Below are 19189 nucleotides of genomic sequence, written 5' to 3'. Positions count from 1 at the left end.
GAATTCTCTCACCCCCCCGTACTTCTGACTGTACCCAGTGCTTGTATAAATAAATAAATAAATCTTTAAAAAAAAAATCTATCATAAGGACAGATGTGGAAAGTTTACATTTAGGATATATAAATATTTTTGAGAAGGTGCAAAATTCATTTTATTTTTTTTTTAAAGATTTTATATATTTATGCATACAAGAACTGGGGTAAAAACAGGCCAGAGATGTGGAGGGTGAGAGGATTCACAAGAGACAGAGTGGGGAACAGTACACGTAGACTGACTGAAACACACTGCTGAGGGGAGCAATGGGCAAGACTGGAGAGGTCTGCTTCACCATGTGGGTTGCTCCCTGGCTGCCCGGGGATTGAACTCATGCTACAGAGGCTGTGGTTTGCTTCATAGTGCAGTGCTTAACCCCTTCCACCACCAGGGAGGCCCCAGAAGGTATAAAATTTAAAAACAATTTCTGGGGGCTGAAGGGGCCTGAAAAATGGCAGACACCACTCATGAAAATACATTCTAAAACTTCTAGAACATAGGAGCCACCTTTATGAAATTGGAATAGGAAAGAATTTCTTAAATAAGACAAAGGAAACTCATTCTAGAAATATCCCCAGCCAGGGAGCTAACTAACCCACATGGCACGGCAGACCTCTCCTGTCTTGCCCACTGCTCCCCTTAGCAGTGTATTTCAGTGGATCTGTCTGTTCTGCTCCCCACTCTGTCTCTGGTGAATCCTCTTAACCTCCCTGAACCTCTGGCCTACACCTCAGTTCTTCTACACAAAAATAAAATTTTTTTTTAAAAAGTAAACAATAAAGCTAACACTGTAATGCTAAGTGAAAAAAAGAGGCTATGAAAGATTACATACATTTTAAAAACATGAAACAATATTCTATATTGCTTAGAAACTCATGTATAAGTATTCAAAACTTGTACATATAATGTACAAAAATATGTAAATACATGTAAGCAGGTGAAAACAAACATAGCTGAAAAGATACACATCAACTTAGGATACTGGCTACCTCTGGAGGAAATGATCTGAAGCAAGATATTAAATCTGGGTAGCAAGCAGCCAGCTATAACATTAGTCTGTAATTTTTCAATGCTTGAAAGTTTTCATTGAAAATCTGAAAATGAGGTAACAGATTTAAAGTGGCTATTACCTGGACAATACTGCATACTTAAATATTCATTCATTTTCACCTATTGTGCTAAATAATACCCCAAAAGAAAAGTATATCATTTCTCAACAGAGTATTTGGTAACTAATAATATTCACAATCAGCCTGGGTTTCATTTGGTCCCAAAAGACAGACAGAAAGCATAAGATCTACCAAGACTGACAAATCCCATGGAAGACATGAGATTACCTTTTCCAGGGCTCTCAATGTACACTACCCTGGATCCCAGACCTGTTTCCACCCTCCAACTGACTGACCCCTCACCTTTCAAAATACACTCATATGAAAACTAAGCTACTAAACAACATCTATAAAAATACTTTTCCTAACAGTCAGAGTAGCACACAATAGCTCCAAGCACAGACGTTGTTTTAAAGGTACTCAGTCTCAGTGGACCCATCTGCCTTCAAGTCAAGGGAGCAGCCACACAGAAGCATTCACTGTCAGTCACAATACAGCATTTAATACCCACCCCTCTCACTCCTCTTCACAGTCACTTCAGCACTCTTACTCCTCAGCAGATGGACCACTGTAGTGTTGGGAACCAAGTCTCTGATTCCTAACACTTCCTGCTGCAACATGGAATGCACGAGCATTCCCACAGATTGCAGTGTCTCTCAAAGGGTAAACCACCTCTGGCTCATGCAACAGGACTATAGGGGCTGCTTATAGGTTAAAGAGTTCTGCCTCTGGAAGGAGACAAATGAACCCTAAGTCTTGGCTTCTTCTCTTCAGAGAGGAGAACTGGAAGGTTGGGAGACTCTCATACTAACAACAAACTTCAAGAAAACATATTGCTTGGCTGTACCGCAAACTGACTGAATCGTTCTTTGGGAGTGTGGGGTTGTAAGGGCAGGACTGGACACAGTTGCAGGTTTTCTAGGATCCCATGCAGACTGGGTAAAGGAGGAGCCAGAGTCCCCAGTGGTTTTTGCAGGTCTTTTATTGGGATTTACCCAGTACACAGCAGGCAGGGGTGCTGGGGGGCCTCCCAGTCCCCAGCAAGTCTTCACTCTATCTGGGCTCTCCGGCATTCTCTCTGCTTCTCTGCTCTTCTGTTCGTTCTGCTGCTTCTCTGCTTCTGCTGGCATCCCTGTGACGCCGCCCTTAAAAGCACAGTCTCAGCCCAGGTGAATCCCATCTACCTAGGCCCACACCCTACTCCAGGTGCCCGCCATCAGGCATGCATTCAGGACGGCAAGGATCCATCATCTATCCTGATGGCGGGAGGGCAGAAAAGCCTGACATTTTTCCTTACCCTACAGGGGTGCATGAGTCTGATTTTAAAAACACAGTAAAGCTGGAGAAGCATCAACCCAGCGGATGTTTTCTAAGTCTGATGAAGGAACCAAACATCACCATCTTCTCTGTATCCAGACAAATACTGAAATGCCCCATCCCAGTTCTCCCTTGGCTTGGTTACTGCCTTCCCTCCAGGTCCAGCGTAAGTTTCTGCTCTTCTGGAAGCTTCCTGGATGATGTCTGAATCGATTCTCTTCTTTCCAAAAGCATTCAGTATCTGAACCACTCAAGGGGAATGAAGATGTTCTGGATCTTATCTTTTCTCCCAATTATACTGAGAGGTCCTAAGCTCCAGGCAGAGAACCCAGCGCATACTTAACTGCTTTTTAACACTTAAGTCGTTGACATAATGTGAAAAAAAAAAATGGCATGAGGAAGTCAGAGTTAAAAACAAAACACACACATACACACACCCAAGTAGGCGTGAACTAAAGCACAGCAACAGTCTCGGTTTCTGGAAGTAGAGTCAAAGCTGATCATTAAAATCATCATAATATCCAGCTGCCTTAGATTAAAGAAATGCAGTTGGGGGGAAATTAGAAACAGTAAGGATTTCCAATGACTGCTAACAGGAAGCTGTTCAGAAGGGAGGAAATTAATGGAATCATCAAGTTCGATGATTTCACTTAAAATGAATTAAAATTAACATCAATCTTTCCCTGTTTCAAAGAAGACCTTGGGCTAGTCAGTGCTTGAGCTGCCTGAGAGCAGCCCAGGCAGGATCAGAGGGCTAAATGACAATTAACCAAGGCAGGAAAAACTGCGCTTTGTACCCACCAACCCCAGGCTGAAGAGATAGGCCAGAAAATGGTTAGAGGCAGGACATGCTAATTCTCTCCAAGTCTAGAAACCTGCCAACACAAAGAGCAGGAAGTAAGAACAGACAACAGGGTCAAACTCAATCTGAAGACTATCAAACGCTCCTAGGATAATGAACATTCTGTAACTTGCAGTTACCCTAGATAAAGTGGGCAGAAAAGGGAAAAAAGAACTCTGGACATGTTCCTAACACGGGATTTAACTAGGGTCATTTTGGATCTCCTTGAGCAAACCCCAACCCCTAACACACTCAACCTATAAAGACTGATAGCTAGTTCTGCCAGATTAAAGTGAGTAAAAGGAGGTGAAGGAAAAGGGATGAGACTGAGATAGGAGGGAGGAGAGCAAAGAAGGAAAGTTACACAAAGTTTCTTAAGGGAGAAACTGAAAGAAAGGAAAAGAGGCACACAGATACTACTCTACTCCGTCCAGCAAATATTGACACAGGCCTACCATGAACACTGACAGGCAGTGTAGAATGTGGAATAATAACCCTGAGCATGCTGGAAAAAAACTGATTAGGTGGCCTGTGAAAACTTGCAGTTGAATGTGATGATCTGGTGTAAAGGGACCAGAACAAAAGGATGCTAAATCATTCCTCTCTAAGCACAGGTTTTATGGAAGCAACATAACTTCCACTGGGACAGCAATTTGCTACACAAGCCAGCCTCCCAGGGATTTTTACGCACATTCAAATCAGAGATCCAATGGTGCAACTAGTCTATAAGGTTCAGCCTGCTAGTTTTGCTCACAAGTATGTGACTTCTGACTGGCACACCTGAATGACTCAATAATTTCAAGCCTTGAGGTCCATATGGCTGCCATTAGAGGAAAGAAAAACTTCCCAACTCAGTGTATCCTTCTACTTCCTTGTGCACGAAAGCACGTAAGCTGAAGATGAAATTGTCCTTTAAGTCTTAACCAGAAGGGGCCTCCCCGGTGGCGCAGCGGTTGAGCGCTGGGTTGCGAAGCTGCCCGCGGCCTCTGCGGCGCGGCGCCGGTTCGATCCCCGGCTGCTCCCCGGCCACCAGAGGAGGGTCCCACATGGCGCGCAGACCTCTCCTGCCGCCTGCTGCTCCCCTCAGCAGTGTACCTCGGTCCTTCTGCCTGCTCTGCTCCCCGCTCTGGCTCTGGTGAATTCTCTCACCCTCCCGTGCTTCTGACTGTACCCAGTGCATGTATAAACAAAACAAACAAACAAACCAGCAAACAAATAAATAAAGCATGCCTCTATTAAAAAAAAAAAAAAAGTCTTAACCAGAAGCAGGAAAGCACAATCTTAGGGATAAATGTACTAATGACCCTGAAGGGCCTTACCCAGTAATGTGAACAAAAAAAGAATGGGCTCTTGGCTGGAGAGACCAGTTTTCAGAAGGGCCAAAGGTAGGCCAAAGGGCCTAGGCCTCCCTCTCTCTGAAAATGGGATTGACATGAGCCAATCTGTCCAGATACCTCGGCCCTGATGTAGGCTGGAGTATTTGTTCTGCAGTAAATTTGTCTGGGCCAGACACAGAGGTTCCTGAACCCACCTCCATGGTGTTCCACCATGGAACCTGCAAAATCCAATAAGCACCTATTGTGGATCTACCTGACACCGGGTCACACTGACGGAGTGGTGGGTTTGCAATGCTGTGTGACAGGAAATTGGCACTGTGATACAGAATCCAGCCACCTCAGTTACCACTAACCACAGCGAAACAGAATTAAGAACCCCGACAGTTCACTCTCTGTTTGCCTGTGTCCCAAACCTACTCTAATTGCCCTGCTTCTCTACCTTATACCAAGCCCTCATTCCCAACAGAAACTCTGGCTTTGCAGGACAATGAATGTTGGATTTGTAGGCCTTTCAAGATTCTGACTGCCCTGACATTACCAGTTCCTGTGGAAAAAAAATTTTTTTGATGGCCCTGCTTACTCTCTTTTCACTGTATCTCAGGAATGCGGCATAATCATTATTGGGTTGTCAGAAAAATCAAAACGTATTTTTTTCTGTTTTTCAAACAAAAATGCATCATGACTTTTCCAACAACCCAATATTTGGTGGCTCAAGTTTTAGATGTAAATTCCACAGATTTGAGATTCAAACTCATGATTTAGCTCCTACTAGAAATTTAAGTTTCTTCCTATATATAAAGGGGGCTATTAAATGCCAGCCTCTTGTCCAGGGATGGATAAAGCGTTGATCCATTAGTGTCAATTGTTTTGTACAATTCAAGAAAAGAGATGTTAAAATAAGAGCATTATAATAATCTTTTACATTGAAACAGATTTTTATTATTTACCCATCACTTTCAGATAGATCTCATTTAATCATATTATTCACAATCTTTTTTTTTAATAGAGGCATGTTTTATTTATTTATTTGTTTGTTTTTTGGGGTTTTTTTTGTTAATACATGCACTGGGTACAGTCAGAAGCGCGGGAGGGTGAGAGAATTCACCAGAGCCAGAGCGGGGAGCAGAGCAGGCAGAAGGACCGAGGTACACTGCTGAGGGGAGCAGCGGGCGGCAGGAGAGGTCTGCACGCCATGTGGGACCCTCCTCTGGTGGCTGGGGAGCAGCCGGGGATCAAACCGGCGCCGCAGAGGCCGTGGGCAGCTTCGCAACCCAGCGCTCAACCGCTGCGCCACCGGGGAGGCCCTTATTCACAATCTTAATTACTCTTGCAAGGCCAGGATCTGCCATTACTGGTCAGAATTTCTGAATGCTAGAAGATCCTAAAGATTTGCTTCTAAACTGCCTAACAACAAGGTACTGAGAACAACAGGAAGAACAGGTTCCTTTGCTGAAGGTCAGTCTGAAGAAAATGGAGACACATCTCTGTTGAAAGTCACAATTCTCTGCCCCGACACACACACACACACACACACACACAGACACACACACACACACACACACTCACTCCTCATCTTAAGGTCTCCAATTATCCCAGCCTATTCAAAATATCGAGTTCCTGAAATTATCTGAATGCCCCAATACAACTGTTCCTCCATTCTTCTTCCTTCCCCAGTCAGGAGCCTCCCACACTCTTCAGCTTCCTCATGGAATTTGTGACTAGAGCTAAGACCCACATGGGACCCCAGGCAGTGTGTCAGACTGCTCGAAATACAGAGTTCTAGTTTTAGACGTGTCTCCCACAGGCTGGCTGGGCTGAGGCAGAGGATGACAGGGAAGCTCTGGGGGGCCCTGTTCTGAGTAACCCCTCCTCTCAGGTAGCTGGAAAGGCCTCACTTAGTCACTTCCTGTTCCTGTGGACAAAGCAGAGGCCAACTGCCATTCTTCTCATCCCCAATCTCCTCCCACAACTTGTACCAAAACCACACCCTCCTCCAGTCCCTCTATTTCCCTGTGTAGACTCACTCAATCCTTAATCCATTAACTGGTGTTTGTTTTTTCTTTTTGTATTTTTTTTAAAGATTTATTTATTTATACAAGAGCTGGGGTACAGGCCAGAGGCTTGGGAGGGTGAGAGAATTCACCAGAGACAGAGCAGGGAACAGAACAAGCAGACTGACGAAATACACTGCTGAGGGGAGCAGTGGGTGAGATAGGAGAGGTCTGCCGCACCATGTGGGCTGCCCCCCGGCTGGCCAGGAATTGAACCTGCGTTGCGGAGGCTGCAGACAGCTTCACAGTGCTGCGCTCAACCCGCTGCACCACCAGGGAGGCCCTGTTTTTTCTTTAACTTGTAGATCCAACACCCAACTTGTTCCTCCTCCTCATTTTCCTCCTTCCTTTTCCCTACTCAACTCTGACAAAGCATCTGCCTCCACCTGCAGTACGTCACCCCAAACTGTTTTTGGTGATGTTCAGCCCAAATCTCTGCATTCTCAGCTGAGGCTGACTTTATTTTTCTCTTTTGAAACCAATTTTCAAACATACAGGTCTTTGTCCCTGCCTACAAAACCAAGAGCTAAGATTGACAGACATGTGTATAGAAGACCTCAAAGATCAGAGACTTTTGTGTGAAGGGTATAAAGCTGAGAAACACACAACCTACTGAAGTTAACAGCTAACTTCATGGGCCACTAGCCAGCAATTCTGAGCAACCACACATGGTTACAAAAGCCTCAGTGCGGCTGCACTGGCTCACCACTTGGTCCTTGCAATCTGGTCTCCAAAGCAATGTGATCGACAAAGCAGCAGAAGCATCCAAGCTTCCTCTCCTATCTGCCCCTGCACCATGCTGTGCTGAGACCAGTGCTCAGTAAACACTGACAGGCACTCCTGCCCACTCAGTCCTGTCTGGTGTGTGACAATTCCAAGGATATTCTCTTGTGCCTCCTACCAGTGCCAGAGTCAACAAGGTCAAACTGTCAGAACTTAAGCCAATGACAATAACACAGGTCCTGCCCTCTCCCAAGGAGACATGTGTCTACTACACGTGAAGAACTGATGGCTAGGCCCTTTATATTTCATAAAATGTCACTTATCACACAGAATAGCAAAGGTTATAGCAGAATTTTTTAACACTGTTTGTACTTGGTCATAAGAAACACATTTCCCCTCCTGGGATGAAACATCTAAAATACTTCTGTGAATTTAAAAAAGAAAAAAAAAAAAACTTTGTAGAAAAGAAATCTTTAAGAGAATCTGTTTATTTTCCCCTGCATTACTCCCAAAACTTTTAAATGATTAAATAACTGTACTTTCAAAGTTGTGACTACAGGTAAAGCTAACAAATCACAAAAGTTAAACACCTCTGGGATGAATGAATCTAGGTAGAAAAAAGCTCTTAAAAGAAAAAGGTTGTAGGGACTCCCTGGTGGTGAAGGCGGTTGAGCGCAGCGCTGTGGAGCTGTCCACAGCCTCCACAGTGCTGGTTCGATCCCCACCAGCCTTGGAGCAACCCACATGGTGAGCAGACCACTCCTATCTCGCCTGCAGCTCCCCTCAACAGTGTATTTCGTGAGTTTGCCTGTTCTGTTCCCTGCTCTGTCTCTGGTGAATCTTCTCACCCTCATGCGCATCTGGCCTGTACTCCAGTTCTTATATACATTAAAAAAAAAATCTTTAAAAAAGAAAAAGAAGACAGAGGTTGTCAAATATAGCATAAAAAAGAAGGAGGAGGCTAAGAAGTACCAAGTGGAAAGAAGGTAACAGACTTTTTAAGTTGTATTATCCATATGTGCTTAGAAATCTTTTCAAAGTAATCCTCCATTACAGAACAGTGCTGGGGAAATGAAATGCCTTTAGAACAGTGCTGGGGAAATGATACTTGGCAGTCTTAAATTTGTGAGGCTTTAAAAAATGACTCCAAAATTTCCTCACAAATAGCAATTTTGAGGAATCCCAGCTTTGAAATGCCAACAATATGACCTCAGAGAAGAGAATGGCTTCCTTTGAGAGTACCTCATTGACCCATAGGCACCAACATCACAAAGAGGCATTACCACTCTTTTTCTACTTGTCCTCATGTGGTATTTGAGAATTAGGGAGTTATGAATACTTCAGGAACACCAGGGATCTAATAACTCATTGAGTGTGTTAAATTGAATCAAACAGAATCCAAGTGATTCAGAGGAAAGGAGCACCTTCCAATTCTGAGTCTGTCTGAACTAATTACTACGGTGTCAGAAGTGCAGACTATTATCAATTGGTGCTAGAATCTGATCTTTGTTTTTGGTTTTTTGGTTTTTTTTTAGATTTATTTATTTATTTTATACAAGAACTGGGATACAGGTCAGAAGCACGGAAGGGTGAGAGAATTCACCAGAGACAGAGCAGGGAGCAGAGCAGGCAGACGGACCGAAGACACTGCTGAAGGGAGCAGCGGGCGAGGCAGGAGAGGTCTGCTGCACTATGTGGGGTTCTCCCTGGCCAGCGGAGAATCGAACCGGCGCTGCAGAGGCTGCGAACAGCTTCACAGCGCAGCGCTCAACCCACTGCGCCACTGGGGAGGCCCTAGAATCTGATCTTTAGACCTGCAGATAACTTCTTTATTTTCTAAGCAAAGTCCTAAGTGTTTACACATAATATCCTAATCCTTGCAACAATTTTATGAAGTGGGCACTGTATCATCCCTATTCCAAGGAAACACTGACAGTGAGAGATCAGGAAAATTATCCAAGGAGACAGAGGTAGCATCTGTCTCCAGGCAATCTGACTCCAGAGTTCATGCTCTTAATCAGACTGTAACTCTCTAAAAAAACAAGGCACAGAGTTGAAGTATAATGACACATAGATGTTGAACTGAGCTGCATTAGTAACTTTGATGGCACCATTAAGAGCTGCAGGTGGCATTTGCTAGTATTTTAAGGCATTTATGAATTGAATCCCATTCAACTAGATAAGAGACAGCTATGTGAAAAAATTCTAAGGACAATCCCTTTTTTAAAAAGATTTATTTTTATTTATGCATGCATGCAAGAACTGGGGGACAGGCCAGAGGTGCAGGGAATGAGAGGGTTCACCAAGGACAGAGAGGGGAGCAGAACAGGTGGATCTCCTGAAATACACTGCTGAGGGGAGCAGCGGGTGAGACGGGAGAGGTCTGCCGCGCCATGTGGGTCAGCTCCCTGGCTGGGGATTGAACTCATGCTCCAGTGGCTGGTGATAGCTTGATAGTGCTGAGACTTTAACCCCATGCACTACCTGGGAGGCTGAGGACAATCCTCTTTTTAATAGGAAGTTATAATCTCACCCTCATCTTCCTTATGATTTCAGATTTCACATTTATCTTGGTTTAATTAAGATGAGGTAGGTGAACAGGACTGGGAGGAGTCAGCAATTGGTACCCCTCTCATTGACAATGCACTACTGAAAGGTTTCTATAAATGCTGCTATCCCTCTGGGCCCCAAAGCTAAACATGATGCAGGCAGCGGCCACACCAGCACAAGTTGCCTGAAATGGGAGGGCTACTCGCACCTTCTGCAGACTCACACTTCTGAGTGACATTGAGGAAAGGACTCTCGCATTGGGTAAGAGGTGAAAAAGAGTTCATCTAGGGGCCTGGTGGCACAAGGGGTCAATTCTCAACACTATCAAGCTATCCGCAGCCATTGCAGCATGAGTTCGATCCCCAGCCAGGGAACTGACCCACATGGTGCAGCAGACCTCTCGTCTCGCCTGCTGCTCCCCTTAGCAGTACATTACAGTAGATGCACCTGTTCTGCTCACCGCTCTGTCTCTGGTGAACACACACACACACACACACACACACACACACACACACACACACACACACCCCACACCCCCTGCACCTCTGGCCTATACCGCAGCTCTTGTATGCATAAATAAATGGAATAAATTTTTAAAAAAGAAAAGAGTTCACCTACAAACCTACTAAAAATAACTCAAGACTCTAAGTGGTAATCCTAATTTTTATTTGTACCTTGTGATCCTTTTTGCAGAAACAGTTGGGTAGGTAAGAAGGATAACCTCCAAGCTTACAAGTTAGGCCAGGGTAGTGGGGCACCTTTGCTTAGCATGCAGAATTTGTGTATTATGAGGGCTTTAACCCAACTGAGCTCCACTTAAGTGCCCCAGAAGTAGATTCCTGGTTTCTTCTGTTCAAAAGTTACAGTACAAGGCTGGCACCATGTGTTTGCAATGTTCTAAACATCACATAACAATTAGCCTGCAGAGGATAATTTCTCAATCTTTTCATGATGCCAGGGTTCAAAAGCCCTATAATGACCTATCCAGTCTCCTACCACAACCCCCAAGTCTTTTTATAGTCACAGGTAATTACACCACAGAGAGATTACATCACTTTGTCAGCAGTGTTTGCAGCTGACAGGAAGATGCTCTGCGGATGTTTTGGGAACTACATCCTCATTTAGCAAACAATTTGCTGTGGTCCCCATTGTTTCTTTCCAAGAATAGAACCACCTTGGCAAACCTTGTGCCTAAACTTGGAACTGAACAACCAAGAGCCATTGTAGATGAGAACAGAAACAACCAGAGGGAAACATGTTAACTCAGAGTTGACTCCTGTGTCCTTTACCCAGGGAAGAAAACACAGATGGTATCTTTCTTCCTTTCAAAATAATCATCTGAAGGTTGATTTGAGTGTTCTAGTAGGGTACACAAGTCTCAAAGAAGCCTGCCCCTCAGCACAGGTATTATGGTTCTCAGCAGACATGGACAAGACAAACTGGGCACAAATCCCAGCCTGCTTTACCACCTTCAACAATCTATCTCTAAGCAGGTTATCAGGCTTCTCTCTGCCTCAGTTTCTCATTTGGAAAATGGTTATATAACCATCTAGCTTGTAGGCATTCTGAGAGTCTTAAATGATAACACAGAACCTGACATATAAATGACACTCTATCTGCATCAATTTCCTGCCTGTCCTCTCTTTTCAGCTCAGGGTACATTATCTCTGCCTCCAGGTCCCTTTACAGATGGTGAGGTGAGCCAGGGTCACCTGCCAACATCTCTCTGCCATAGCAATGTTAAGGGCCAAAGCCACATCATCCCACTGAGAGCCTGGTTCTCAATATTTTCCATCTTGAATGAACATTAACTGCCTGGCTTTCTGACTGTTATGTAGAAATGCAGATGGCTGCTTTCCCTGCCATTTTAAAATTGCTTTAGGTGCTTGTGTGATGTTCAACATGACCTGAAGTGTTATGGCAACATTCTAAGGAAAGAGAAAAAAAACCAGAAACAAGTAAATTACTGCGTTTTTCAGGAAATATGCTCAGGAAAGGAGCTGAAAATCAAAAGCTTTTTATATGAGCTAGCAAGCCAGTAGTATCAAACTACACAATTCTCAAAAGATGAGCATTCTGGAAGACTAGGGGGATTTCTTAAACAACCAATGCCTCCTCATCTAGCAAGGTTTAACATTACTTCCCAGATCCTTATGCCCAAGCCAAAGTGGCTCTGCATCTTCAGTTTTGTTTTTTAAAGACAGTACAGGATGTCATCTGTATGAAGTCTCCTGCCCAGCATGACTCAACAGTTGGTCACATACCAACTCTGTTGTTATTATTTGGGAATAACACCACCCATTTTATATGACAAGTGACCTCCAATCATTTTTATTAGTCTATACAACACCAGCCTAGCATTCTTAAGGACCTTGTTTCTGTTTTATAGGAGACACAAAAGAGGTCAAGTGATTGGCTTAAGGTCATACACATTTCATATGATCTCAGGTAAAGGGAAGGGGCTATGATTTGCAAGAAGCTGTTACAGTTGGAATCCTGATTCTTTTCTAGCCCAGGAAGAAAGGCAAATTGGGTAGAATAAGCATAGATTTTTTTTTTTAATATTATTTTATTTTATTTTATTTTTTAAGATTTATTTATTTATACAAGCACTGGGTAGTCAGAAGCACGGGAGGATGAGAGAATTCACCAGAGCCAGAGCGGGGAACAGAACGGGCAGACAGACGAAATACACTGCTGAGGGCAGCAGCGGGCGGCAGGAGAGGTCTGCTGCGCCATGTGGGACCCTCGTCCGTTTGCCGGGGATCGAACCGGCGCTGCAGAGGCTGCGGGCAGATTCGCAACCCAGCACTCAACCGCTGCACCACTGGGGAGGCCCGATAAGCACAGATTTTTAATTCTGGTCTTCCCCACAAGGTGTGACCTGGTGTGAAGAATAAGAAATGCTTCCTTTTGCCCCTCTTAAAAAGGAAATTTTCAACAAATTCTCCCCATGACTACTAAAGGAATGAACAAGGGGGAAGCTGGACCCAATGTCTCTCTAACACCTCTATTTAACTCTGAATCCTAAGAAAAGAAACCAGGAGGGAACGTTTAACCCCAAACATGGCACAAATGAATTCTCTGGTGCCTCTTTATACTTGATTCTTTTCTTTTAAACTTGAGCAATTATGACAAAGACTAGGGGTGACTGTTATATTTATGAAGAGACTGCAGATGAATTGTCCCTCTAAGGGCAATTCTTGCCTATATCCAATAAGACTCGCAGTCATGAATTTGCACTGACACACAGCATATTCACATTCTACTAGAGCTCACTGGATAACAAGGTTGGATATTTTATAAGCGCTTGATTTTTAAATGCCTCTAGAATAGGTGATGGGTACAGCTATGGGAGAAGGTAAGAAATGCAGGAAGAAGAAGGAGCTTTTCCAAAACTGAATTGCCTTTCTTTGACTTCACAGTATCTGCGAGTCTTGGTTTCTTGGCAAGCTAATTTGTCACACTGCTTATAGCACGCACAACCGTACAGGTGTGCTCTGGGTTTCAGGCCAAGGCATGGGTACCTCCTTCCTCCGGAAGCCACTCAAGAGAGAGGGATAAACACTGACAGCAATTCGGTGCTCTAGATCTAAGTAACAGTGAAATCCCGTCCCCTACCTGTGCCGGTAAACATTTCTCCACATATGGAGAATAGGAAATACTTAGGGATTGGGGGTGGCTAGGAAGGAGGATTCTTTGCAGATGGGGAGGGAAAAAGGCAACGGAGCCAACTCTCCCATCCTGGTCTGAGCCTACACCACAGACATACATTTTCCACACTGGAGAACAATAATCCCTTTATCCAGCCAGTCTGGAACAATTGGGCCCTGATAATTGATTACAGACCTTGAATGGAAAGTTGGGAAGGTGTGGGTACAGCTGGAAAATGGGCAGGAGGATGGGAGGAGACACAAGTGGAGCCCTTAAAAGGAGAGTGGGGGTAGGTGTGATGAAACTAAATCAGTTAAGAAACAGAAGGCAGATGCTCTGCCACTAATACTACCATGGAACATGCCCTGACAACTTCTTCAGAAAAGGCTTGGAAGAAGCTGGTCATGGTAGCAGAACAGGCACTAGGCCATCTTCTGGTCATAGCCTTACAATTAGCTGGTCCTTAAGACCCTGGGCAAGTGCACAACCTCTGAAGTCCAACCTAGCTCTGACCAGTCCTTCCTTCCTGCTCCAATAATCATTCTACTCAAACACATGCTTACTGAGCACATTTATTCTAGCTGACCTCTTCTACAAAGGGTCAAACATTTTAAAGCAAATATTTCAGGCAGGGGTAGGACCCATGGTTTAAATCACAAGTACTCAATACTGCCATTGTAGAACAAAACCAACCACAGACAATATATACATGAATGAATATTACTATGATCCAATAAAATATAATTTATGGACAATGAAATCTAAGTCTCATATAATGTTTACATATCACAAAATAAAATTCTTTTGATTTTTTCCTCAATGCTTTAAAAATATAAAAACCATTCTTAGCTTGCAGGCTCTACAAAAGCAGGGAGGACCTAGTCTGTGGACCAGTTTGCCAACTCCTGCTCCAGAGTTACAGTGGTGAACAAGACCAGATCTCTATTGTCACTGGTTCTGTGACTACTACGTTACCTCTTCTAGAGGTCTCCTCTCGATTTAATCGCCCTATGAACGCAGGCCCTGGTTCATCTTGTTGCACACACTGTAGTTCAGCTTTATTTTGCTTTGAAACCTCGTAACTAAGATGCCTCATGTAACTATGATGGCCCACCATCAGTGGCTTTTTTTGGCTGTGTCAGGGGCTCCTCACAGCCAAGGAAGGTATTAGGTATATGGGAAAGGTTTGTGCTAAGTGTCAGAATGGGGTGAGGTAGATGCAGCAGAAGAGGTATCTGTATGTGGGTTGTGAGAAAGGTTATGATAAAACAACAACAAAATCAGTGATTGTTGCTCCCAACATTCAGGGGAAAAAATATTAGATGAGATTGCACCATTATATATGTGTTGGGTAATGGGGTAGGAACTGACAGAGAGGGAGTGAAAGAGAGAGCATGGAGCTATGGACACTCTAAAAGCAACAAAATAGGGGCATCCCTGGTGCCTAGCGGTTAAGACTCAGCACCATCACCACTATGGCTTGAATTCAATCCCCGGCCTATGGCACAGCAGACCTCTCCTATCTCACCCACTGTTCCCCTCAGCAATGCATTTCAGTAAATCCACCTGTTCTGCTCCCCACTCTGTTCGCCCACCCCCACACCTCTGTCCTACACCACTGTTCTTCTATGCAAAACAAACGAACAAACAAACAAAAAAAACCCACACAGCTCTAAGCCCCTTCCAAGTCCCATTCCAGAACCTAGCTGCATCCCTCTCGAAGGGAGAATATCCAAAGAAAACTGCCATAAACGTGTATCTAATGAGGTCTGGTAAGGGCATCATTACTGATAAGCCCAATCATACTGAGACCCTTACAGGTAATTGCAGATACAGAAGAAGGTCCTACAACAACACCCAGAAGTCTATAGTATGCCCTTTCTAAAAATGATGCCAGGGCTAGGGGACCACAGGAAGAGACCTACAAAGGTGGTCAGAGCACTGTTGAAAGCAACCAGGATCATACAAACTCAAAAAAGTTCACTGCTATATTTCTAATCCCTGTTAAAGCTCTTCCAGCTCACCATCTTCAATCAGAAAGTCCTTGGAATCATGAAAGTATATATTGAGGGTTACATATATGATCATAAAGTCTATCTGGGTCAACCCCTTCATTTTACAAAAGGAAAAACTGACCCATAGAATGGCTAAGTGGCTTCTCCAAAAATCACAGAGTTTATGGTGTCAGGGACCACTTCCTGCTTTCACTAAATTACAACACCTCAAATTCTATACTCATTCTGAGAAAAAGCACAAATAATTGTGCTACCCCAGAAAATCTTCACAACCACTCTATGAGGCAGGTACTATTATCCTATTCTATAGCTGAGAAAACTGAGGTTTGCAAAAGTAAAGAGGCTTGTTCAGAGTCACAGAGCCAGCAGGTAGGACTGGGCTCTGGGCACAGGCAGTTTGATTCGAAAGCCTGCAAATCACACTCTAAATCCTATACCTCTATCCCTAATGACAAGGCTGGGGGCAGCAGGGAGTAATGTCATCACCAGCAGGTTCCTTATACAGCCCTCCTCAGGCTGATTCATTTGGCCCCTTGCTGCTGCACCCCCAGGACTAGCTCCTTACTACCATCCCCGCCCCCCGCCCCCAACCACCAACTTGCTTTCCCTGCAACTGCCTACTAGATAGAGTCCCCAGTCCCAGCCTTTGGAAGAGACCATGGCATTTTTTTTTCCCTTCTTACACACAGATGATGAGCCAATACTTACCTGAGGCAAGTCCGTCTCCAAGGAGGGTGCTAAGGATCACCAGTGGAAAGAATAATCCATGTCCCACAGAGGCCAAGGCAAGCAAGGAGATGCTCTTTGGTATTATCCTGCCATGGCACATCTTTTATCCGTCCAGGTTATTTTGAAAAGAAAAAAATTCAAAAGCCAGAAGAATTCTGAAGTCAGCCAGGGGCAGATTCACCTATAAAAAACAAACAATAATATAAGTAAAAACTTTAACCACAAATTAGAAGTAGGTGCCGGGCAAGGAAGCTATTACTCACATACAAAGTTGAAAGAATTCTAGCAAATGAATTCCTTGCTGCCAGGAGAAGACACATGAACCTAAGTGGCTTTCCGACTCCTCCTTGGGGAAATGCCAAGGCCTGCAACAAGGTGCCCGCAAGATCAGGGAACCAGATCCTTCCAATAGGACCAGGAGAGAGTGCTGGCTCACCTGGAGTCTGTGAGGCCCCACAAAGCTCTCAGAAATTGCCCCAGCTCTGCTTGCCTGCCTCTGAGGCCCTAGCAGAGAGGAAGAGAGGCAGCTGTTGACACAGAGCTGCTACACCCTTGAGTCAGGCTTTGTCTTTGCCACTTGGACTCTAAGCAAGTTCAACTATCCAAAAGGAAAAAAAAAATAGAGAACACGTGTCTTAAAGGGAGAAATACACCGCCTAGAGAAGGAATGCAGCTGAGGGAGCCAAGGGCCCCCGGCTTGGCCAGCTAAACCACCAAAGGCTGGATGAACCCCTGAGTATCTTACTCTGACTCCATAGTCATGAATCTCAAAAATGGACTAATTAATTAAGGCTCACCCAACACCTGTGATCCCAGAGGCCACTTGTTGGCTATTCCAGACAATGACTGGGGCGGGGGAAAGACTGTAATTGCTAATTAGCCCCCGCCCCAACCCTCACTTTAGTTCAAAGATTTCAGAAGAGTGGCAACCACTATCTTAAAAAAAAAACAACAACAACTCAGGGGTCAGATTTTTAAGGATTTTTGTCTACATTCCTACAGGAAGTAGGTGGCTTGATGATACATTATGTGGGCCTATTATATTTGTTAACTCTTTATAACAGCTATTCTAAATAATAAGATCACACTTCCCTTTTAATTTCTACACACATCCTTCTCTACTAATAAGGTTTTATAAACACAGATGAGAGAATCTGCCATCTACTGGCCTAATAAAGGCTGCCCTGGAGATTCTGCCTGGGAGATTAACCAGACCTAATTTGTGTCTGAAGCTTCCATTTCTACCTATGTTACCCTTTTAAAGAGGGTTACTTCAAACAGCAGCATGAGTTGTCTCAGTCCAGAGGAAAAACAGCTATGAGGGTCTCGATGAACATGAGCCAAAGATTCAAGAACAAAGCTAGTCACTAGGTCCTCATCCTTGTAGTTGTCACCGAAACAGTTTTCTGTCCAAAGCTTTCACCCAGACTCCACCCTGAGTCTTTACAGCTGTAGAACAGGGAGAGGTTCATGGAGAGGTATAGCGGTGGATCTGTGAGTGACCCAAAACAGCACATAAAACTGCATGTGCAGAGATGTATGGAATGTATATAACTTTATGTGGCTAGAAAAAGTGGAGTCAGAATGTTAGAATCCAAAGGCGTTTCCTCTATTATGAACTTATGGTCAGTTATAGAATCCTCTCAGCCTCAGTTTCCTCATCTGTATAAGGGGGACAGTATAACTCTACTTTCATGGGAGATCTAGTAAGGATTAGTATCAGACAAAGGCACTTGGCACAGTGCCTGGCACTTTATGAGTCCTCAGCAAACACTGACAGCTGGTGCTGTTGTCATTATTAATAAGATCAGATCTGTAGGAATCTTAGAGGTCATCAAATTCCACTTCCTCATTTGATAGATGCCGTAACCAAGGTGTGACGAAGTCAAAAGATATGTCCGGGCCACCAGTCAGTTAGCAATGGTCCTTTGGTGTTTTACATGCAGCCACAGCAGGTAACCCTACCAGACAGTCATCATCCCCTTAAGGCAACAACAACCAGCAGATTATCAAGAATGACACTTGCATGTGCCACATCACAGCATGTGCAAAACAAATATTTCAGTGGTGAATGGATGAGGCCAGATGAGAGCAAGGTTTTAGGTGTTCCAGGGGAGGCAATCAGGGAAGAGATGTTAAGCGTGCTGATCAAGGATGTGGACAGCACCAGACTCAAGAGGATCAGTACAAGGGGAGCACAGTACTTCCAGCAGAGACTAGGCTAAGGCATTTAAACTTTACCCTAAAAACCACCTGGAGCTTACAAGAATTATAAACAGGTTAGTTAAAAGACCAAATTCATTCAGAAGATGAACCTGAAAGGGATTTTAGAGGATGGATGAAGCTGAAGGGTGGTGGCCAAATGGTAAGCATCTTAAATTTCTTATTTTATAATTAACTTGGAACTCTTTAGAGAGCACTTAATAATATCTGTCTCAAACATCCACATTCTCTAGCAATACTACTTTCAGAATATGTCCCCAGAAATCATACATGTGTAATAAAAGATACGCAGGATAGTCACTGCATGACTTGTGATGGCAAGAGATCAAAGGGAGACTAGTTAAATAAGTTCTCAAATATTCATATAACACCATGCAGTGGTTTAAAAAGAACTGGGCAATTCAGTCTTTACTAATAATGAGTAACTTCCAAAATTAGTACTTGAAGACCATTTGTGCATGTATTTTTAAAGGACACAGACACACACAACATACACTTCTTTCCGGATGGATGCACTCAAAATTTCTGAAATGATGCACAAGATCAAGAAACTGGTCTTTAGGGAGGGGAGCTGAGTGGTTAACAGGGAAGGAGGGAGTGGCAAATC

General features: G+C 44.0%; 1 protein-coding gene across 6 annotated transcripts in view; it reads right to left on the bottom strand.

Moving 5' to 3' along the window:
• Nucleotides 1-19189, bottom strand: part of SUSD6 (sushi domain containing 6) — a 96174-nt gene that overhangs the window by 30913 nt on the left and 46072 nt on the right. For 4 of the 6 annotated variants that reach the window (XM_037503573.2, XM_037503574.2, XM_054691261.1 and 1 more), the window contains exon 2: nucleotides 16339-16540. In XM_037503573.2, coding sequence (XP_037359470.1) covers nucleotides 16339-16459 — 121 coding nt within the window. In that variant the 5' untranslated portion in view covers nucleotides 16460-16540. The other 2 variants (XM_037503576.2, XM_037503575.2) reach the window with 2 other exon arrangements.

The sequence above is a fragment of the Talpa occidentalis genome, unplaced genomic scaffold, assembly GCF_014898055.3.
Source record: "Talpa occidentalis isolate TD23 unplaced genomic scaffold, MPIMG_talOcc4v2.1 talOcc4.11, whole genome shotgun sequence".
Classification (NCBI taxonomy): domain Eukaryota; kingdom Metazoa; phylum Chordata; class Mammalia; order Eulipotyphla; family Talpidae; genus Talpa; species Talpa occidentalis.
This window is presented reverse-complemented; position numbering and strand designations above follow the sequence as displayed.